Genomic DNA, 22,381 nt, shown 5'->3' with positions numbered 1-22,381 from the left:
CCCCCAGGGTCCTCACCAGGGCCAGGGACAGAGCCCTCCCCGGCTGTCACATCACCTTCCCCCCAAAACACCCGCCCCAAAGCTCAGGGAGACTCACACAAACCCTCTGAGTCACGGAGGAACTCAGCAAAGCTGCTGAATTATTCACTTGGCTGCTGTTTTTAGACTGGAGCCACGGGAAACAACGTGAACTCCCGGGCAGTGAGCATGGCTGGATCCCCCTCTGAGGAGCCTAAAAAGCTCTGCCTGAAGCCCAGGAAGGATAAAAGGCTCTGCAAATAAAAACTTGCACCAAGAGGGACATACACGGGCAGTTAAAAGAGGAAAGTGTTCAGAAAAGCTCTCAGGAGAAGAGCACACCTGTAGGTGTCCTATTTACGCAGAATAAACAGATTTTTGGGATGGTTTTGATGGGTTTTTCCTTTGGGTTGGGGGTTTTTTCTTAATGTTTTTCCTCCCACAAATCTTCCTCCTCAGGGCTCTCCATCCCTTCATCCCCAGCCTGGACCTGTGCTTGGGATTGTCCCAGCCCAGGTGCAGAACTTTGCCCCTGGCCTTGCCGAACCTGCTGAGGTTGGCCTGATGTTTTAGCTTTGTGTTTTCCAGATTCTGCACTGCACTGGTATAAAACTCTGAACCTCATATCAAGTGTTAGCAAGTTCTCCTCACGGTTTAGTTAGACAAAACAATCCTTTTCCAGCCCCAGACCCAAGGACACCATTGCAGCTCTAGGCCCCAAAAGTACAAACAGAGGATTGAGGAGAGCAAACGGTGAGGATGGGACTTCACAACCTGAAGCTGTAACTGGACAATTAACCCCAATAACCAAATGGACCAAAACTCAGAAAAGTGTGAAAACTCCATCTTGGGTGGAGCCACAGCCAGGCTCTTGTAGTGCACCCACGGTGCATCCTTGGAAGGCCTTTTGATAAATCCCTCCTTTAGTCCTTTAACTCTGTCCAGCCTCCGTTCCAGGTCAGCCTCTTTAGGCATCGGGTCCCTGTGGATGTCCCATCCCTTCCCTGCAGCTGTGACAACACCCAGAGCTCGGTGTCACCAGCAAAGTGCCCAGGGTGCCCCAGTGCCAGGCTGGTGCCACCCCTGAGCCAGAGCAGCCCCCCGGTCACCAAACCAGTGACCACAAGTCTGAGTGTGACCCTCCAGCCCCTTCCTCATCCACCCAGTGCTCCAGCCAGGAAATCGATCCCTGTCTCTCCAGTTTGGGGGCGGGGGGGGACAGAGTCACTTTGCACAACACCCTTGCCTTCGAGGGACGCTTTTCCAACCTCTGTCCAGGCAGCACAGGATTCCATTTCCAGCCATTTCCCCCCTTCCAGCAGAGCAGCTGAGCCGGCACCTCCCCTGCACTGGCAGCAGGAGCCCGGAGATGGTCACCACAGAACAACTCGGGAGGGGTTAGTTGGAGACGTTTATTGGGGAGATTTATTCCACAGCAGTTACAGCTTCACATCGTACAGAGCATCGGAATTAATAATCCAGCGTCAGGGGGGTGACAACGGACAGGTGTGGAGGCACAGGGATGTTAGAGCACGGGAGAGGTACAGCATCACCCCCAAGGGCCGCAGGAAAGCAGGGAGAGCAGGAAACGTGAGCACAGGAACCACTGCTGGTGCCTCCCTGCTCACGGGGCGGCACGAGGACACACACCCCACACCGAGCTCTCAGCGGGACACCTGGATGGTTTTTCCCAGGAGGGACAAAAGATCCAACACTCTGCACAGACACCCCCCCCCCCCCCATTCCCTACATCCCTCCTGGATCCAGGCACCTCCCACCCAGAGCTTGGGTCGGCCCTGCAGGAACATCCAGCTCAGCCCCACAGGCCAGCTCCCTCCCTGCCCTACAGCTCCCCTCCGCACCGGGGACCTGCTGGCACCTCAAACAAACAGGGACACGGACAGGGGAGACAGGATGGGGGTGCCATGGGATGGATGATCCGTGCTTGCAGCAGGGACAGCAGAACCCTGGGCCTGCAGGAGCTGCCCCTGCTCTGCTGAGCCCACCCACCCAGGGGTCCCAGGATGGGGCAGCTGGTCCCACAACTCCTCTGCCCACCTCACTTTGGCCACAAGCCCCTCGAGCCAAGACTTTAAAGCATTGTTGCCTTTCAATGAAGGAAAGCAGCTGTGGGAGTGGGCAAAACCTGATTTTCAGGTAACCTGAAACTTTCTGTGATTCAATCTGAAAACACCTCTCAGTCTTTATTTATTCTCTGTTTCTAGGGCACAAGAGTTAAGCCCACTTTAAGGCAAAAGGTGAGAAAGAACAATTGAGGAGCCAAGTTAAAGTGATGCTGCCTTGCTTCAAAATCACATTTAAAAAAAAAAAATTGCTACGAAAAGGTCTTCAAAAAGAAAGCCAAGAATGCAAGGATCTCCTTTCATGGCCACAGACACCAAAAACTCAAAAGAAAGCACAACATGAAGGACCCACAGGGTGGACTTGATCTCAGAGGTCTTTCCCAACCTGAATGACGCTGGGAACTCCGTGGGGTTGGGAAGGGACAGCCCAGTTTGGGGAGTTGGGAGCCTCCAGGACACGGAGTTTTCCCAGGAGCAACAGGTGTGCACCTGGGAGGAGAAGCCACCAGGGTCACCAGCTGGGAAGTGGCACCACAAGGACACCAGCTCCTAAAGAGTGGGGCACAAAGGGGTGAATTGGCACCAGAGTGGGGAGGGAAGTGCCAGGTCCTGCTGCACATCAGTGACTCGGCCCTGGCACCGCCACTGGGAGCGTGGGAGGAACAAACAGCAAAGCAAGGCTGGGGGAGATGCCCAAAGAACCCCTCTGGAGGCACTGACAGTGCTCATTCCACGTGGGATAGCCCATGTTTATACCCCACAAATCCTGAGGGACCAGGGCTGCCGTGGGTACCAGCTGCCACTCACTGCCCTCACAACAGGGAAATGCCATTTTTTGGCAAGTGAAGCTCTTGCTGGGCTCATTTTGGGCAGCTCAGCCTGCATTTGGGTTTAACTAAATCCTTGCCATCAGTACCCTGAGCTGCACAACAGGATTGTCCTCACCCAAAACAGTCCCTCGCCTCGCAAAGCCCAGGCTGAGCCTGCCTCAGGGGAAATCCTGCATCGTCTCTCTCATTATCTCCTCCTCTCACGTTTTGTTTCATCTGCTGATGGAAAAAATGAGCACTTTTGTCTTTGGAAAGTTTTGCACCTCTATGGAGCCACTGGGAATCCCACTGGACGTGCTCCTGGAGCTCTGGTTTAGGTCAAAAGAGGCCTGGCAATTGTCAGGATTATTTCAGTACAATTTCACAACTCGGTCCTTTTGTTTCCCTCACTTTTAGCAGGGACAGATTATTTCTCGTGGCAGGTAAAATTCCATCCAAGGCTGCCATTCCCCACAGGAAGCCAGAGGTGTGGAGTTTAAAACAAAACAAAAAAAAAGGCAATTTCCTTTCTTACTCCTAAGGTTTTTGGGAAGGAGTACGACAGCAAAGCCACTCCCTAAGGCAGGAATTTGGGGCTGGCTGTTTTCCTTCATACTCCCAAGTTATGGCAAGTGCTTGGACCCCCAAACCCACCCCGCAGACACCAGAGGTGATCCACCTGCACCTCAGGAAACTTGGTTTTCCCTAATCTGTTTCTCAAGTCTACAAAGTGCTGAAATGATCTGAACCCACCCGTTTGGAAGAGAACAGCAGTGGCACAGGTCAGAACCTCGTCTGAGAGGGTTTCAAAGCAGCAAGGAACAAGGCAGGGACTCTCCAAGGCTGTGCTGAGTGTGGGGAGAAGGGGAAGGGAGCTGCAGTCATGGTGGACCCATCCACTATGGAAGCACAACTGGAAATTCCAAACCTTCTCTTACTGAGCACCATGAAAACGGAGAGAAATTAAATTTAAAGGTGATCGAACAGAAAAAATGGAGCCGTGGTGGTGATTTCAAACCAGTGGACACAGTGCGGTTCCAAACCAGGGTGCACTTTTGTGCTTACACAGAGAGAGGAAGGTTTCAACAAGCACTGCAGAGCACAGGGAGGAGGAGCAGGATGGAGCCACCCTTTGGTTCTTCTACAGCCAAGTCCCAGGAGGTAAAGCAAGAGCTCTGTAAAATGCTGCAGATTTTAGAAGTGTAATGGCAGGTAGAAAAGGACACTGGCCTCGTGTCAGTGGCAGCCCCAGTGTTAGGAGACAGTCTAGGCTTCTAGGAGGAGAAAATAGAAGAGAGGGAAAGAAGTAGGAGAGGGAAAAGGGGATGGGGAAGGGGGCAAGAAAGCGCAAGTCATTAGTAAACATCACCGTGGAGGCAGCACAACACCAAACACTTCATTAGGGCAGCCAGGAGATTTGCCAAAAGCCAGGTTACAGACACACGCACACACCACTTCTGCTCTCACAGGGGCCTCAAGAGCTGTCACCTGTCCCCTCGTGGAGCCACAGAGGGCTGGGCCAGGTCACAGCAGAGCAGCCCCTCAGGACGCTGCTCACGAGCAGAGTTTGCACTGAAATCCAAATATTTCTGTGAGCCCAGTGGTGGGTGACACAATTCCCAGCAGGCTGGCTGGAGGGAAGGCCCAGCTAGGGGAAGCATGAGCACCCAGCAGGGATACTTCCCCAGGGAACTTCTCACCTGCCAGCAAGAGCATGAAAAGCATCTTGGACAACCATGTGATCATCCTCGATGGATTGCTTCCCAGAAATTTGGTCGGGTTTTATTTTTAAATACAGATTTCCTCTGAACTCTAGGCAAATATCCTGCAACGAAGAGCTGCAAACTGAAAATCACGCAGGGATTTTTGGTTCTGAACCTGCTGTTGGGTTTGACCAAGCCCCCCCTAACCTGTGCCTGCTGGAGGTGAGCAGGTGAGCTGCCTCTCCCCCAGCACGTCCTCCCTGCAGGGATTCCAAAGCACCACGGAATTCCCTGCTCCCCAGCTGCCTCCCAGGGCTGTGCATCCCCGGGAACGCTGCTCCAGCCTCTCCATTTCTCCTTTTAAGGAAGAACAGGATTAGCAGCGAGCCTCCCTTGCAGGGGGATGTGCCCAGCACCCAAAGCCAGAGCTCTCAGATTCCCAAAAACAAACCCCACAAGGGCCAGACGGCAACAGTCGCATCGGGCTCGGCGCTGCCAAGGACTGAGCCCTTGACAGGAGCTGCCAGGCTCTCCCTGCCCCAAATCCTGCCCTGAACACAGCCCTGCCAAAGGAAAATAATTCTGCACTTGCTGGAGGGGTTGGCCCCGAGCTGGAGGGGTTTGGGTCCCTGCCATGTGCTGCACTGGGGGTGTCTGGGAGGGGACACTGCTGCCAAGGAGTGCCAGGAGCTCGGTCCTGACCGATCCCAGCCTCTGCAGGCACAGCCCACGTGGCTGCAGATGTCATTAAACAAGGTCAATCATCACCTTGTTTCAGCTGATGAGTGAAGAAAAGCCATCCAGCAGTGTTCTCCTGAGCTCCAGCCCAGAGAGAGCCACATTTGGATTGACCCCTTTTCCTTGGAGTCTGCTTCAGAACCAACTTAAACGCAGCTCTGCTTTTGAAAGCTCTCCCTGTAGCTTTTAACACTGGGTTTTTGGAGCAAAAAGCTGGTTTGCCTGAGCATCACCTTCCTCACTCCTGTCCTGGCTGCCCCATTTCTCTGCACTGGGGCTCACGCTGCACGCCCCTCAGCATCATTTCAGCTTTCAGACACGGGGAATGGATCCTGCTGGAAACAAAAGCCCACAGCTGGAGGTGGTTTAGAGCCAGGGGATCCGGGCTTTAGGCAGCAGCACCACTTCAGTGTGGAACCAGGCACTGCTCGAGGCAGAGGGAGCATCCCCTGCGCTCCCGCAGAGCACCAGCTCTGAAACCATCCAGCGCCAGGTGGAAATTCAGCATTTCCCCCTTCCCTGCCACAGATATTGCAAGTATTCCACGAGGAAGGGGGTAGGGGAAAGAGGCCGTGAAGGAATTGTGTCATGTAAATCTTCTGTTAGCCTGGCAAACCTAATTAACTTGATGGCCGCGGCTCCTCAACCTGACACGCCGCTCTGCCACTTTGATGTCACTTTCAGGCAGATTTGAACAAGAGAAAAAAAAAAACCACAAACCAACCAACTCTACCCCACAAAGGGGGAAGGTATTAATAAATTAAAAAGCTCCAGACACATAAAAGTATCTTTGATCAAAGTTGGTAACGTTTAGTGTGAAGAGTTAAACCTCCACAAAGCACGAGTGAGGCAAAGAACAAAGAATTTTTTAAACACAAGGCAGAAGTTCAATACAAAAATCCCGATGCCTTTAATTACTCAGAGCAGAAATCTGATTGCATTTCTATCTCCTTTGGTTATGAGTATTAAAGAAGAGGGAGGAAATATCCTTAGGAAGGTTCAGAAGTGTTCTTAATTTCAGTTTATACTGAATTATAAAAGATGCACAACTCCCTGCTCAGAGGATTTCCAATGGCAAATGAAGCAAAAGATCAATTTTTCTATTCCCGTCTTCACTAAGGACATGAAACTCACTCACACTAAACCAAACTCTAAAATCCTAGAGAGAATTAGAGCAAAGAGGTGTTTTAACTCACCCCCATCTCCCAAATGGTCATCATGATTTCCTGAACTGGTTTTTAACTCGGGGCTGCACCTCTGGATTAGGAGGGATGACACTGGGAGCACCCAGACAATCATCTGAGCAACGATCTGGAGCTGGAGATCATCACAGGGGAGACCAAATGAAGTCCTTACCCACGCCAGGATGACAACTGGCTCTGGAATATTCCATCCCCAAGAAAAGAGAGGTCCCACAGCCAAGGTCCTCGTGCCAGAAGGGAACAGATGGGCTGGAATTTGGTAGGAACCCCAATTCCCAGTCAGAAAGGCTCAAGGGGAAGGGAAACAGTGTTCACTGTTAACTGTGACTAAGAGAAGACCAAGCTCAGCACTTCAGCCTGACTGGAAAGGTCAATTCTTTTCCAGGTTCTGCACAGGTCTGAAATATCGATCCTGTTCCACCACAAGCTTCTGGCAGTCAAAAACCATCCTGATGCAATGGAAAAAGGTTCCAAAGGCTCGGTGTCACCTGTGCCACTGCTGGAGCAGGTGTGGGGACATGTCCACGGAAGGGGAGGTTGGGGTGGGAGGACACAGCTGGGTCATGGCAGTGAATAAAAACTGCTCCAAAGGATGGGGGGACGTGGGAAAACACCACTGTGGGTCTCAGGGAACAGGGGAAGTCACAGGACAGGGGACAGGGGACATTCTGGACTCTCAACAAAGCCATTTTCATCAGCTGCCTTCCCAGCACTGACCAGGGATAAAGAACAGCACATCACCAGAACCGGGTTTTAACCCGAAAAAAGCCGTTTAAACTCCAAAGAAAACAAAGCTCTGTTTTGCTGTAAATTATTTGAAAGCTCATAAACCCCAAGCCCAGCCCCCTGGGAGGAGTGAGCACCCCAGAGCAGACGGGTTTGGCCCTGGTGCAGCTCTGCTGTGCTGCGTGCCCTGGGCACAGGGACGTACCTGTGCCGTGACCGTGGTCGCCGTTCTCCACCACCATCGGCCCAGAGGCTGAGGAATCTGCAAGAAATCAATGCAAGGGTTAAAGAGAGATGGAATTCATCTTAATCCAGGCCTTAAAAACAACACTGTGAAACTGCAGCATCACTGAGGTTGGGAAAGAGCTCCAAGACTGAGTCCGAGCTCACCTGGTCACCCAGGTGGTGATCCTAAAACTAATAAAAGAAATGACCAGTTCCAGCCTTGAGAGCACACTCACAGAATCCCAGGATCACTGAGGCTGGAAAAGCTCGCTGGGATCAGCAAGTCCACCCTGTGACTGATCCCCACCTTGTCCCCAGCCCGGAGCTCTGAGTGCCACCTCCAGGAATTCCTGGGACACCTCCAGGGATGGGGATCCAAAGCTCCCTGGGCACTTCCAAGGCCTGAGCGCCCTTTCCATGGGGAAATTCCTCCTGAAACACCACACATGGCTAAAGCAGGGATCAGGGGAGATTTAGAGGAGGGTGGGCAAGGTGGGAAGATCACCGATTCCAACAACCAGCACAGAAAATCCTTATCACTGTGTAATTTAGCCCATCTTGTTCTGACACTGACAGCTAAAATTTCAACCAGCACCACACTGAACTAGGGAAACCTGGCAGCGCTGGACGAGGGGGAATGGTTTGTAGCTGTAGGAGGGTCCATTCAGATAAGATAAAAGAAGAAGTTTTAGACGACGAGGGTGGGGAGGGGCTGGGATGGAATTCCCAGAGAAGCTGTGGCTGCCCCTGGAAGTGTCCCAGGCCAGGCTGGACAGGGCTTGGAGCAGCCTGGGACAGTGGGAGGTGTCCCTGCCCATGGCAGGGGTGGCACTGGGTGATCCTTAAGGTTCCCTCCACCCCAAACCAGTCTGGGATTCTGTGACTTCCTGAAGTGAAGCAGAACAAGCAACAGCAGCTCTGCTCTGACAGCAGCTCCTCCCTGGGCCCTCAGACAGTGAAGAAACGCTCGTTTTAGAAATAATAAAGGTTTCTCCCAAAGAGACGCGCACTCAGTCACCTGCAGCTGCTGCTGGCCCTCCCTGAGCCCATTTTATACCGGGCTCCTCCAGACACAGCACCTCAGGCCTGAGCCCAGCCCTGAGCAAAGCAAAAGGAACAATCTTCCCAGCTACATCAGAGGCTCATCCTGGTGTTTTAGAGAAACTCCGGTTTATGGAAAAAACACACCCCTCCATCCTCCTGGGCGGGAATATCTCCGGGATCTCTGGAGCCGCTCCTCAGCTCCCTGTGCCAGCCTGTACAAGGGCTGGGGACTCCTGGCATGGGGAATGGTCTAAATCATGGAATCTCCTGAGTGGCAAGGAATCCAAAAGGATCTTCCAAATGCAGCTCCTGGCCCTGCAGAGGACAGCCCCAGGATTCCCTCCGTCATCACATGCTGCTTTCATTGCTCTCATTTCTTCACTTCTGCTCCTTACACCTTGCACAGGCAACTGAGCTGCTGGGATGTTTCACAGCCTGGTCCTGTTTTACGGGAGGAATTTCAAGAGGAATTTCTCCCAGGAAAGGGCACTCAGGCCTTGGCAGGGGCTGCCCAGGGAGGTTTGGAGTCTCCATCCCTGGAGGTGTCCCAGGAAGGCCTGGAGGTGGCACTGAGTGCTCTGGGCTGGGGACAAGGTGGGGATTGGGCACAGGGTGGATTTGATGATCCTGGAGGGCTTTTCCAGCCTCGGGGACTCTGATGCCACCACCATCACTGATGCATCAAACCAGGACTCAGCTTGACCACAAGTGTGGCTGAACCCCTCCAAAGCGAGCTCCCACAGGAGCAGGAGGATCAGAAATGCCATGGCTCTCCTTGGGCAGGAGGGAGAGCAGGTAAAACGGTTCCCTCTACAGCTCCAGCTTTTTTTGGGAAGACAAGCTTCCAGAAGAATCAGGTCAAATCACACCAACTCCAGCCAGCACGAGTGGCTGTTATTTTTAAGTCTCTGAAGGTCAGTGCCTTTGGAGCAGATCTGAGTTTGCTTTGCTGAAGCCCCAGTGTGAAAACACCCAGCAACCTGCCCAGGGCCAGGGCTCCTCCCCTCATCTTCCGAATTGCATAAAGCCCAAACCATGTCAAGATGTTGTAACGACCTAATCCTCATTGGAATCACAAGACAGCATTTGCATCTGGCTCGTGGATCAAAGGATTGTTTTTTTATATAAACAAATTTCAGGCAGCACTGGCTAAACCGATAATCTGGAGCAAATGGGCAGTGCCAAGCCTAATCCCAGAGGGACCGGGCAGGGGACGGGGGACACCACCACGGCCAGCACGTCCCCACCAGGGCACCTGCAGCCTGCTCCAGGGCAGGGATGGCACACCTGGGGGCACAGAGGGCTCTGGGGTGGCTGCTGGGGGTCAGGAGGGCTTGTGCAGGTTTTAGGACACGGTGCCAAGTGCTGATATTTGAGAGGAAAACGTGAGCAAAACGCTGACGGACGGAGTCTGAACCAGCTGCTGACTCCTAAACCAGGAGCTTAACCTCCTTCCATTCATTCATTTAAATGTTCTGCCTCAAAATCACCTGCAGAGCTGCCCCAGCCCTGGATCCCAAAATCCACAGGACCTGGAGCTGCTGGAGAGATCCAGAGATCCTGCTCCAGGGCTGGAGCCAGGCTGGGAGAGCTGGGAATGTTCCCCTGGAGAGGAGAAGGCTCCAGGGAGAGCTCCGAGCCCCTGGCAGGGCCTGAAGGGGCTCCAGGAGAGCTGGAGAGGGACTGGGGACAAGGGATGGAGGGACAGGACACAGGGAATGGCTCCCATTGCCAGAGGGCAGGGCTGGATGGGAGATTGGGAATTAGGAATTCCTGGCTGGGCTGGAATTGCCAGAGCAGCTGTGGCTGCCCCTGTATCCCTGGCAGTGCCCAAGGCCAGGCTGGACACTTGGAGCAGCCTGAGACAGTGGGAGGTGTCCCTGCCGTGGCAGGAGGTGGAATGAGATGAGATCCCAGGACCCTTCCAGCCCAAAGCAGTCTGGGATTCTGTGACGTAACAACTGTGGGGCAGGAATGGGGCTGGGCAGACTGGGAGAGGGGAGAAGGTTTAATGTCTCATCTGAGACAAAAAATGCACAACATCATCATCTGCCGATTTCCCTCTGATCCCTCCGGAACTCTGGGGCCTGTGGAACATTCTCCATCTCCACTTTCATCCCTGACCAAGTGCCTGAACTCCCTTTGGCCGCAGCAAATCCTGCACCAAGGAAGGCGCTTATTCCTTGTGCGGGAAGGGAGGGGGGAAAAAGCGAAAGGAGACGCGGTCTGGCCTCGGGATTCAGCTCGGGAGCTGCGGGGAGGGAGCGCGGCAGCGCAGGCAGAGACACCTCGTGGGGACACCTCGGCTCCCAGCGCGATTGATGCAGTTAAACCCGGCCCAGCCCTCCCGCCTTGGCGTCCCGCAGGGTTTAATCCCATGGGAATGGGGCCCCACGGAGACAGCCACCCACTGAATAAACCCCCGCCGGCTCCAGGACAGCCTCATAAAGGAAAGAACAGAATTACAAGAAATGAAAAGAGAGAGGGGAATTGCCCAGCCTGGAGAAGAGGAGGCTCAGGGGGGACCTGGTGGCTCTGCACAGCCCCTGACAGGAGGGGACAGCTCCCAGAAGGAGAAGGAACAGCCTTGAGTTGTGCCAGGGAAGGTTTAGTTGGATATTGGGAAAATTCCTTCCCCTAAAGGGCTCTCCAGGCCTGGCCCAGCTGCCCAGGGCCGTGGTGGTGTTCCCATCCCTGGAGGGATTTAACATCCCTGTGCATGTGGCACAGGGGGACATGGTCAGGGGTGGCCTTGGCAGTGCTGGGGGAAGTTGGACTCGATGCTCTCCGAGGCCTTTTCCAACCCGAGCAATTCCATGATTTGGCTCCTGGCCATGTCCCCACCTTCCTGACACCCCAAAAAAGTCTTTGATGCAGAGCGGGCAGGGCTCAGGAGCAACCAAACCACCCAAACACAGCACTGTCCCAGCCACCAGGGAGAAAATTAACTCCATGCTCCCCCTAGAAAAACCTGTATTCAAGGTTAAAACTCCCCAAGGAGTTTGTGAGCACCAGGCCACGTCCCCTCAGCACAGACCTGCCCCTTCTGTGTTCACAATTCCCCACCAGTAACCATCACTGCAGGGACAATTCTGCTCCTCACTTCAACTAAAACATTCCCCACGAGTTCTGCTCCAACGTGTTAAATCCCGGTGTTTTCCTTTCCCTTGGAACGTGCTCCCACCTAAAATCCCCTCGCTCCTTCACCCCACCACAGGAACACCCGGATGAACAAACCCATTTCTCCCTGGTATTTTTTAAGTTCACCATTATTAAAGCTCTCTCCTAGGGCAGGTTTGTGGGTGACCAAACCACTGCTCATCACACGGCCCTGCTCCTCTCCACCTCTCTGTGCTCACCCAAGCTCCACGCTGGGGCCCAGCTCAATGTTAAACTCGCCTAATCTGGCTCCTGGTTTTAGGAAAAAAAAGTGAAAGAAAAGCCTGGAGCGGAGCTGGAGCAGCTAAAGCCTGACAGGATGGAGGATTAAACCTCTTCTGACTGGGGAAAGACAACCTCAGGAGCACAGACCGTGATGTCAGAACGAATTTGTGCCTTTTAACATAAATAAATGAACAAGTGGAGGCTGAAAAGCCTGAGCTCTGCAGGCTGCTCCTCTCCCTCAGGAAAACCAAGCTGTTTGGAGCCAGGGATGTGCAACTCTCGCTGCTGCTCCCCAAAAACTTGGTGTTACACTCAAACATGGAACCACAACACCAAGACCCCCTCGGGACCCTGTAAAGCTCCTTTATTCTGGAGCCTCAAGAAATGAAGCTCATTTACTATCTTTTTTAAACAGTTACAAATATTCCATCAGTTTCCTGGAAGAAACAGGTTTGCTCAGCACTTCAGGGGAAAACAGGAAAGAGAAATGAAGACATCCCAGGACCAAATCTAAGCCTGGCCTGAGGTAACAGACCCTGTTTTAGGCTTCAGTCCTTCCCTGCCGCTACAAGGGGAGAGAGCTGAACAGCTCCACCCAGGGCAGCTTCTCCATCTCCTCATGTTGGGTCTCGTTTGCATCTTGCCAAAGATTCAGATAACGCTCCTGACTGCTCTCCAGCTCTCCCAAAAAAGGGAAAAGCCAAACTCCAAAGCGGGAGTAAGGAACTGCATCCCCTCCTTGTGCCATGTGGGAGGGGAAGGAGTTCTGCTCGAGCAGCTCCACGATGGGGTGTGCAGAGAGGGGAGAGGAAGGGCTGGGAAAAGCCAGGAGAGCCCAGAATCCCTGAATTACTGAGGTTGGAAAAGCTCTCCCAGACCAGAGTGAACCCGGTGCCCAATCCCCACCTTGTCCCCAGCGCAGAGCTCTGAGTGCCACCTCCGGGAATTCCTGGGACACCTCCAGGGATGGGCACTCCAAACCTCCCTGGGCAGCCCCTGCTGATGTTTAACAACCCTTTCCATGAAGGAATTCCTCCTGAGATTCTGCTTCTTCCCCCACTCCAGTATTTCTGCCTGAGTTCCGCCCACAGGACCCAGCCTTTCTCTCTCAGAGAGTTTTAATTACTGAGCAAACCCAAAAAGCCTCGTTAGCCCCAGCCCAAGGTCCTGGGGTTATGTGAAGTAATGAGTTGGGATAGCAATGCCCAAGCTGGGAGGGCACACTTCAGGGATTTGTATTTTAAACCAATATTCTGGAGTGATTTTTTTTAGCACTGAGAAATCCTGGTGCTGAGATGGTTTAGGATCTGCAGCTTCCACAACAAAGGATTGCTTTTAAATATCCTCCAATCCTATGCGAGGTGTTAACAAGTCCTCGTGTTTCTCTGCTTCTGCAATGCCAAAATATGAATGAAATAAAAATATAATAATAATAATAATATGTAACAATAAAATATAAATGAAATGTATAAATGAAAATATAAATGAAATAAATGATGCACACCTGAACTGCCCAAAGTTCCAAGTTTTAGAATAATCTCTTTGCCCATTCCCATCCTTCCTGCTCGTTTGGTGCCATTTAATAACCGCGTCAGCACGGAAAATTCCAAGTTACACTTTCTGTATTCCAAGGCACCCAGTGCACTTCTGAACAAAGCAAACAAATGCTTTAAAGAGAGCAGAACTCCCCAGGCTGTGGTCCTCCTGGAGGTTCTGTTTATTCTGAGGAATCACAGCCCACCTTCCTCAACACTGAGGAACAGCAGGATTAAAGCAAAAAAAAAAAAAAAAAAGAAAACTTCTTCTGCAGGAAGTCATCAGGTCACCAAAGGTTCTTCTCTCCTGCACAGCCCAGATCAAGGCCACAGAGCAAATAAAATCATCAAGGCACCGCTGGGCCCAGGTGACAATTCCCACTTAGGCAGGGAGGGAACAGCACATGAGCAAAGGGAGCAATCATTTAAATTGCTCACTGGGAAAGAAACCCATTGGATGGCCCCCAAATCCTACTCCTTTCCCTTTCATTTTGGGAAGCACCTGTGTCAAACTCTCCTTTTCCTGAAGAACTTTTGATAAAGCTCTGAACACAAATAAATTGGTGACGTTCCACCTCAAACTCCTGGGGCAGGTCTGGGGTCCACAGGTCCAGGACAGACCCTGAGGGGCTGGAGCGTGTCCAGGGAAGGGAAAAAACCTGGGAAAGGGGCTGGAGCACCCAGAGGAGCTGAGGGAGCTGGGAAAGGGGCTGAGGCTGGAGAAAAGGGGGATCAGGGGGGACCTGGTGGCTCTGCACAAGTCCCTGCCAGGAGAGGACAGGAGGAGAGGGAACGGCCTCAGGCTGGGCCAGGGCAGGCTCAGGGTGGATATTTGGGAATATTCCTCCTGGAAAGGGCTCTCCAGCCCTGGCCCAGCTGCCCAGAGCAGGAGTCCCCGTTGCTGGAGGGATTTAAATCTGTGTGGATGTGGCACTTGGGGACAACGATGGCCTTGGCAGTGCTGGGGGAGCTGCTGGGTTCGATGATCTCAAAAGGTCTTTTCCAACCTTAACGATTCCATGGTTCTAAATATCAGCTGGGCCGCTCAGCAGCAGCAGAGGCTGCAGCACGTTTTGGTAGCACGCCCACAATCAGCACATCCCAAAGAAATCCAAGTAAACAAAGCCTTGGATCAGAACCATGGGGTTTAGCTGTTAAACGTTTGGGAGTGAAGCTGCCAGAGAGATGATGGAGATTCCCCTCTGCTGACCTCAGCAGCAAGAGCTCATCAGCCACCTTCCTCCCTTCTTGGACCTGCCATCCCCCAGAGTGGTGGCACCTTGCACAGCTCTGCTCTTTTGGGACACCGTTTGTGGAGCGTGGCAGCCACAAAACGTGGCGGGTGCTTTGTCTGAGAGGCCCAAAGGCCCCCAACCCCAGGTATTAACGCAAAGCCCAGCCTGTGCCGTGGCCAGCAGGGAGAGGTTGTTCCACAGGCTGAAGGACCGAAGGGCAAAAAAGCAACAGAACACGGTTTGACCTCAGCGTTGGCTTTTGAAGGAAATGGCTCAGGCTGAGGGCAGCAGCGCTGTCTCAGCAGCGTCCCAGCGAGCACAGGAGCCCCCCGATGTTCCAGTGGCACTTTGGGGGACACTTACGTTCCACGGCAATTCCGTCCACGTGCCCTTTGCTTTTGGGCTCCTGGCTGCCAGGCTTGGCCTCGTCCTCGTCATCCAGCAGTGGCACGTAGTCTGTCTTATCTACGGTCTCTCCAACCACGTCATCGAACTTCTCAGCCTCCAGGGTGGCAATGAAGTCCCTCTTCACCTCCTCCTCGATGTCGTGCGGCGGCTCGGTCAGAGCGTCGGCCAGGCTCAGGTTGTGCTCCAGCTCAGCCATGCCTGAGCGCCTCTGCACCTGCAAACCAGGGCCAGGGACACAGGGACACATCTCAGCACAGAGCTCTGCACCTCCCCTCGCTCTGCTGCTCACCCCTGCGCCTCCACGCCACCGGGAATGTTTGTTCAGTGTTTAAATTCCCGGATGGTTCTGAACCACCTCCCCCCCCCCGCCGCCCCACAACCAGAGCAGAAATAAAGCGGGATCGTCTGAAGCTCGTGGATGTTCCATTTCACGGGGTCTTTTAGCAGAACCTGAAACCGAACAAATGTCAGAAATGACGGCCAGTACCTGGCCAGGGCAGCCACGGTGTGACATTGACTCCTGCCCTGCCCCAGATCCGGAGTTAATTACACCCCCTCAGCAGCACCAAGACAAATGACGCAAGAGAATTTAGCGCCGGGCTTGACTCCACCCAGCCTCCCCTATGGAGATTAGGATTTTACATAATCTCTGATGTATACTTCAGCGCCGCTCCTGATCCCTCCCAGAGGGTCCTGCATGTCCTCAGCAAACCCTGCTAATCCCAGCAAACCCCCTCCAGCCCCGGGATTTGGGAGGGAAAGTGACGTTTTAATAATGTTTACATGGGCAAAAAAAAATGAATACAGCAAAGTGCACACGCAGGCACTATTATATCCCCAGCCACGAACTGCAAACAGAGGAGAAGGAATCACCAGTTATCCCTCCCTGATTTGCATCTCCGTGTTCAATTTAATTCCTGCCGCCGAGCTGGAAAAAAATGCACCTGAAGTGACTCATCTCCAACCTTCAGGCTGGCACAACACACACCCATCACCAATTCTTCACTTCTGCACGGTTCAGCCTTTTCAAGTTATTTTTGGGAACAAGGGTCAAGAAAAAACCGCTGGAATGTACAGAAAGGCTTTGTCCCCAGCCCCTCTCCAGCTCTCCTGGAAGGGACGCTGAGGTCTCCATGGATTTTCCTTTGTCCAGGTGAACATTCCCAGCCCGGCTCTGGCCTCTCCTGAGGAAAACAAGGAGCTGCTGACACAGGCCGAGGAACACAAGGGACACTTGTGTGTGCTGGGTCAGGAGGGGGGACCCAAGTGGCCGCCGTGCAGCAGCCCAGGCCCTCTGCCTTCCACGGGCTGCCAGAACACAGATCCCTCTTGTTCCCAAAAAACAAAGGCTCCTACTCCTTGAACTCCAGGAAATTCTGTGTCAGCACTGCAGGGCCACCACGTACCTACGGGCTGCGGCCTGACATTCCTCAGGAACAATGGTGTGTCCCACTGAGAGTGGGGGCTCTGTCCTTCCAGGCAAGTCTGTTATGGAAACGAATTCAGGTCAAGCTCTTCTTTTTTATTCTCTGAACAATAAAAGGTCAGACTCGCAGGCAGGACCACACTTCAGGCAGCAACTGCAGCTCGTGGTGGTTTAAATAAAAGCCCTGAATCACAGCTTGGAAATCCAGAGGTGAAAAGTTTGGAGCTCTTCAACCCCCCCTGTGCAGGGTTCACAGCTGAATGAATCATGGTCAGTAAAAAAAAGAAAGCCCCATTTTATATTTAAATGAAGGAGTCTTATCAAAAAGGTTTCTTTCAGAGTTCCTGGCTATTTTGAGACAAAGCATCATCCAGATGTGCGCACAAGTGGCTGCATTACCCTGCAGGGAGCACCAGCCAGAGAAGACACTTCCAGAAGTTTAATCCCTGCACTGACCAGCCTCCTTCAAGGAGGGCTCGGGAAGAGCCAATTTTTCAGGCACATCCCCCTTTGCTTTCAGCTCACCAATGAACCTTTGGTGTTAGGTCAGTGAGTCTCAGTGTGCAGCCACGAACATTTAATCATCTTCCTCTGAAAATGTCATTTAGCATCAGAAAGAAAAGCAATGTCCAGATTTCCCAACAAGCTGCACCGTGAGAGCACAGAGTGACGGAGGCTGGAGAAGTCCTCTGAGTGCATCCAGCCCAGCCATCCCCCAGCACTGCCAAGGCCACCACCAACCCCTGTCCCCAAGTGCCACATCCACAGGGCTTTTAAATCCCTTCACCAGGCCTGGAGAGCCCTTTTGGGGAAGGAATTTTCCCAATATCCAATATCCTGGCACAGCTTGGGGCTGTTTCCTCTCCTCCTGTCCCCGTTCCCTGGGAGCAGAGCCCGACATGGAGAAGGCTGCACTCCATGGAATAGATGCCATAAAATAAATGGCTTTTTGGGGGGGTTGTGGCACTGGCAGTGCTGCTATTTCAGGCTTACACGGGATCTAGGACACTGGAGTGATCTACTTTCTGGGGGAAAATAATAATAATGAGGCTGTGCAGCCTTATCAGCAGGACATTTCCTCGTCCGTATTTAGCTAAATAGGGGATGCAGGAACGATGTATAAAAATAAACCGGTGTAACTAAGAAAAGCCATTTTAAACACAGCCCTGGTGTCTCAGACAGGCAGCAGCACCTGGCACAAACTGCAGGGATCCCTCCTCAGCCCAGGTGGGCTCCAAGGACAGCCACAACACCCCTGGGAATTCCTCCTTTCCCCTCTCTGGTGTTACAGCGGCCAAACTGCACCAAATCCCAGAGTCCCGGGGCTTGCCTGCTAACTGAGGCAAGAGGAAAATGAGGATACTGCAGGGATTGTGCCCGAGGGTAGAGAGCAAATCCTGGAGCGTACTCAGGTGTGGAGCAGCTCAGAGAGACAGATGCTTCCAAGCCCATTTCCATTCACACAGAACAGAGCAGCAAGATGCACCTTAATGCCCTGCCTGCACAGCTCTGGAAATCAGACGTTTACAGAGCACAGGGAAGATGAATCCTGACAGTAACCTCGGGATGAAAGAGAAAAGCTGAGCAGTGACAGATTTCTGAAGGCAGAGGTTTAAAACTGCACTGAAATTCCTGCCTGAAAGGAAAGGGTGGTCAGGCACCAGGAGGTTTGGAGTGCCCAGCCCCGGAGGTGTCCAAGGAACACCTGGAGGTGGCACTGAGTGCTCTGCGCTGGGGACAAGGTGAGGCTGGACTCAGTGGGCTGGGAGGGCTTTTCCAGCCTCAGGGATTCAGGGATTCTGAACAACCCTGCAGTGGAACAGCTGCTGAGGTCCCTGTGGGTGTTAAATCAGCAGAGGGAGCGTGGCTGACACCAACCTGACTCCAGGTTTGGACCCAGAACAGCCTCCAAGGACAGCCCAGCCCTCCCTGGCAACACCTGTGGGAGGAGTTTGCTCCAAGGAAAGGTGTGGAAGGAGCAGGGACAGCCCTGCCAGTGCCACAGTGACACCACAGGCAAGGAGAAGGGCTTTCCTGCAGCAACACATTCCAGGAAATCTTCAAATCACCCCCAAAGCAAAGCAGTCCTTTAACTCACACACGGTTTTTTTACACAGGAGGATTGTTTAGATCTCTCCTGTTCCAGGCGCAGCTGATCCGTTACACTCAGGGTTTGCTCCATCTGTTCCTCTCCACGCTCAGAATCTCTGTGTGCTCAGTGAGTAACCTGTTTGTTGGGATAAATAAAATCCACCTCTCCTCAGCTAATCTGGAGGAGTCAGCAGGGTTATTTTAATCCCTTACCCTCTAGCCCGGTGTCTTGTTCCACAGAGTTCCAGCTATTCACTGGAGTGTCCCAGAAGGGTTTGGGTTGGAGGGACCTCAAAGCTCATCCAGGGCCACCCCATGCCACACCTTCCACAATCCCAAGGTGCTCCCAGCCCTGTCCAACCTGGCCTTGGACACTTCCAGAGGTATCAACAACATCTCAAGGTGTTGGGAACTTCTCTTCAGTGACTTCCTCACCCAGGTTTTACTTTGTGACCTCCTGGAACAAGTTCCCAGAGCCATCATTCCACTCACCACCCTCTGGAAAAGGTGGCAAAGCAAAACCTGCATGAGGCACAGCCTCCAGCTTCCCATCCAGAGAAGAGTGGGAATTTATTTCCTGAACTCTGCGCTTCTTCCATTTTTGCAGCTTCCCTGACTGCTCTGTTGTGTTCCTGCCTCCGGGCACGCACAGGCTTGGAATTTCAAGTTATGATCAGTCTGACCCAGATTTTCTGTGTCTTGTTTGAAGACAGAGAAAGAGAGGAGTGGGCACGGGGATGCTGCCCCAAAAAAGAACACCTGAAAGCCTGTCAACTGTCCAGACACAACCACAGGAGTGCAGGACACTGCCTCACCTCTGGGGATTGCTGGCAGGGGGAAAGAACATCTCCCCCAGGAACATGCCCAGGGACCTCAGACAGTGACAGTGACAGTGACACAGCATTCCAGCCTGCTCCAGAGCCCTGCCAGCCTCCTGGCAGCAATCCACAGCCCCATCCTGCTCCAAACAGGAGTTTGGAGTCAGCCCCCGGCCCAGCAAACCTTCCTGCCAGAGAGGGAAGAGAAATCCCATCCAGGAGGAACGGTGCAGAAACACTTCCTCACTCCTGCTGCTTTAAAGGAGACTCTGATGCCCAGATTCATGAGAAGCACATCCATTATCCCAGCAGACCCACTTGCTCCTTTAAAATTAGCTCCTAACTAATCAAATGCCTGGCTGGGAAAAACAGGGACAGCTCGGTCATAATTCCCATTTCTCCTGGGTAAGTCAGGTTGCTTTTCTTAGCTGGAGCTGTTGGGAGCATTCAGTCGTGGCTGCTGAGGCGTGAGGAAACAGGAGAGATCTGCTAAGTCATCCTCCTTTCCCAGAGCCCTGGAATCCACGGAAAGATCTGTGCATCCATGCTCCCAAAGGAGAGGACACAGCGACCCGTTGAGCCACCGGCGTTCCTGACATCCCACGACCGGGCACAAAAATCTGGGACCCAACTGAATTTTTTATCCTTTTCTTTTTTTGTCACAAGCCTAAACCAATGGGACTCGCTTATTTATTGTTTTAAAGTTAAGTACGGCAAGAGGCTCTGCTTCATGGATTTTTCTGGAGTCAAGGAAAATCCCACAAATCGCCAGGAGCTTTGCAGAGGCGAAGAGATGGAGGCTGAGAGATCCTTGATAAAATCTTTCCAACACTTTAAAATCGCACTGGGCTCAATTGTTGGAAAAAACCAGCCTCAGAAAGGGCGACCTGGACTCCAGATTTATAGTCAGGAATCACTCCCTGATGTGCAGGTACCACCCCCTGGCACAGGGAAGATGTCCAGGTCTTTGGGATGCTCCAGACCTGCTGGACCAGCCCAAGCACCCGATGGCATCATCAAACCAGGATTAATCAGGAGATTCCGGGTATTTCCACAGCAAAATCAACCCAAATTTCAGTTTGGAGGTGGTGTTGAGACCAGAGCGAGCTGGCAGCTCCCTCGGAGCTCCTGGCAAGGCAGACAGGGAGGCAGCACATCAAATATTCCTGATTTCTAGCGCACATTTGGACTTCCAGCAAATGAGGATTTCAGGGAGAGCCCCAGAGCCACGTTCTCCTTCAGACAATCCATAAATACAGCAAGAGATTTCTCCAGCTATTATTTATAGGGCTTAAATGATTGCTGCCCTCCTGGGTGAGGGACAAGAGACGGGGCAGGACCAGAGGAGGCAGGTTTGGGGACAAAGAGAGCAGGTTTGGGGACAAAGAGAGCAGGTTTGGGTGCAGAAGGGGCAGGTTTGGGGCATTTGATGATTTTAAACTTGGACTCCTAAAAGAGACAAAGCACTTGCAGAGTTGCTTCCCTTCTCAGCACAAACTCCCCGAAACCTTCTGGCTCTCCTTAATTACTCAGAATAAATTCAGTCAGCTGCAGAGCCTCCAAGCTGCTACAGAAAACAAGCCAGAAATGCACAATTAAAGGGAAAACAGTTCCTACTATTGCCTCCACAAGGACAACGCAGGTATTTCCACTCAGGAATCCCAGGTTCCCCCTCCCACGGCCTGAAGGGGCTCCAGGAGAGCTGCAGAGGGGCTGGGGACAAGGGATGGAGGGACAGGACACAGGGAATGGCTTCCCACTGCCACAGGGCAGGGATGGATGGGAGATTGGGAATTGGGAATTCCTGGCTGGGCTGGAATTCCCAGAGCAGCTGTGGCTGCCCCTGGATCCCTGGCAGTGTCCAAGGCCAGGCTGGACAGGGCTTGGAGCGGCCTGGGACAGTGGGAGGTGTCCCTGCCATGGCAGGGGTGGCACTGGAGGATCCTAAAGGCTCTTTCCAACCCAAACCAGTCTGGGATTCCAGGACTGTGACCACGAAATAGCTCTGAAGGCTTTCATGCACACCTCAGTCACTTCCACAATCCCTTTCTGGCCTCACCAGGCAATAAACAGGAAGTCGGAAGTTCTCATTTCAGATGGGGTCAGTGAAGTTTCGACCCGACCCCGAAGCTGAGGCAGAACTTCAGCCCCAATTGTTTCCTCCTCTCAGTGTCTGCTCCCAGCCACTTCCTCCTCCATGCCCGGCATCTCCCTCCTTCCACCTCTGGGTCGGGAACAACCTCTCCCTCAGCCTCTGACCGCTCTCCCACCACGGATCTCTGAGGCTCCTCCAGGGTGTCCATCAACTGCAGGGTTTCCTTCCTTAGGGCATGAGCCATTTCTCTGTTTCAAACGCTGTTTTTGCTGTTACTGGTACTGCAAACAAACCCCAGCTCGCTGCATCCGAGTCCTTAACGATGATTTCTGGCTCCATCATCAGCAACATTTTCATCAGCTCCATTTCCCTTAGGAGAGCACTGATAAAGGCAACGAGCCGTGCCTTCCCCATCATCAATTATTCACATGCCACACGAATTAGCAGCAGACAAGCTCCCAGAATTCCTGCCTCGCCGGGAATGTTAAGAAAGATCCCCTCAGTTTCGGGAGATTCGACAAAATTTCTATTTTTTTATTTTTCTATTTTTTTTTTCCTGCCTCGTGGCTCGGAGAGCTCACACTTTATGGAATGATGAAGTCTCCAAGGATCACCGGGCAGAAATCCCACAGCAGCCGCGGGCAAGCTGTAAAACAAGCTCCTCTCTCCACGTGGGCAGCTCCTGCTCAGTGCCAGCTCAAAAGCCATTGCTGAAGGTGGCCGGGAGGCTGCCAGGCCAGCATTTCCCAGCCTTACTACACCAGTTCCCGCCTGCTCTTTGTAGATGTGGACAGTCACTAATATTAAAATCATCTGTAACATTTTTTTCTTTCGTCCTAA

General features: G+C 52.7%; 1 protein-coding gene across 8 annotated transcripts in view; it reads right to left on the bottom strand.

Annotated features, from left to right (window-relative positions):
* The window catches only part of MAP4 (microtubule associated protein 4), a 146,676-nt gene that overhangs the window by 85,421 nt on the left and 38,874 nt on the right, over window positions 1–22,381 (bottom strand). For all 8 annotated transcript variants that reach the window (XM_066202327.1, XM_066202296.1, XM_066202295.1 and 5 more), the window contains 2 exons: window positions 15,067–15,325; window positions 7,486–7,542 (listed from right to left, as the gene is read on the bottom strand). In XM_066202327.1, the coding sequence (XP_066058424.1) occupies window positions 7,486–7,542; window positions 15,067–15,307 (298 nt within the window). In that variant the 5' untranslated portion in view covers window positions 15,308–15,325. The remainder of the gene's footprint in view (window positions 1–7,485; window positions 7,543–15,066; window positions 15,326–22,381) is intronic.

The sequence above is a fragment of the Chamaea fasciata genome, unplaced genomic scaffold, assembly GCF_029207755.1.
Source record: "Chamaea fasciata isolate MVZ Bird 193981 ecotype frontalis unplaced genomic scaffold, bChaFas1.0.hap1 SCAF_1, whole genome shotgun sequence".
NCBI lineage: Eukaryota > Metazoa > Chordata > Aves > Passeriformes > Sylviidae > Chamaea > Chamaea fasciata.
This window is presented reverse-complemented; position numbering and strand designations above follow the sequence as displayed.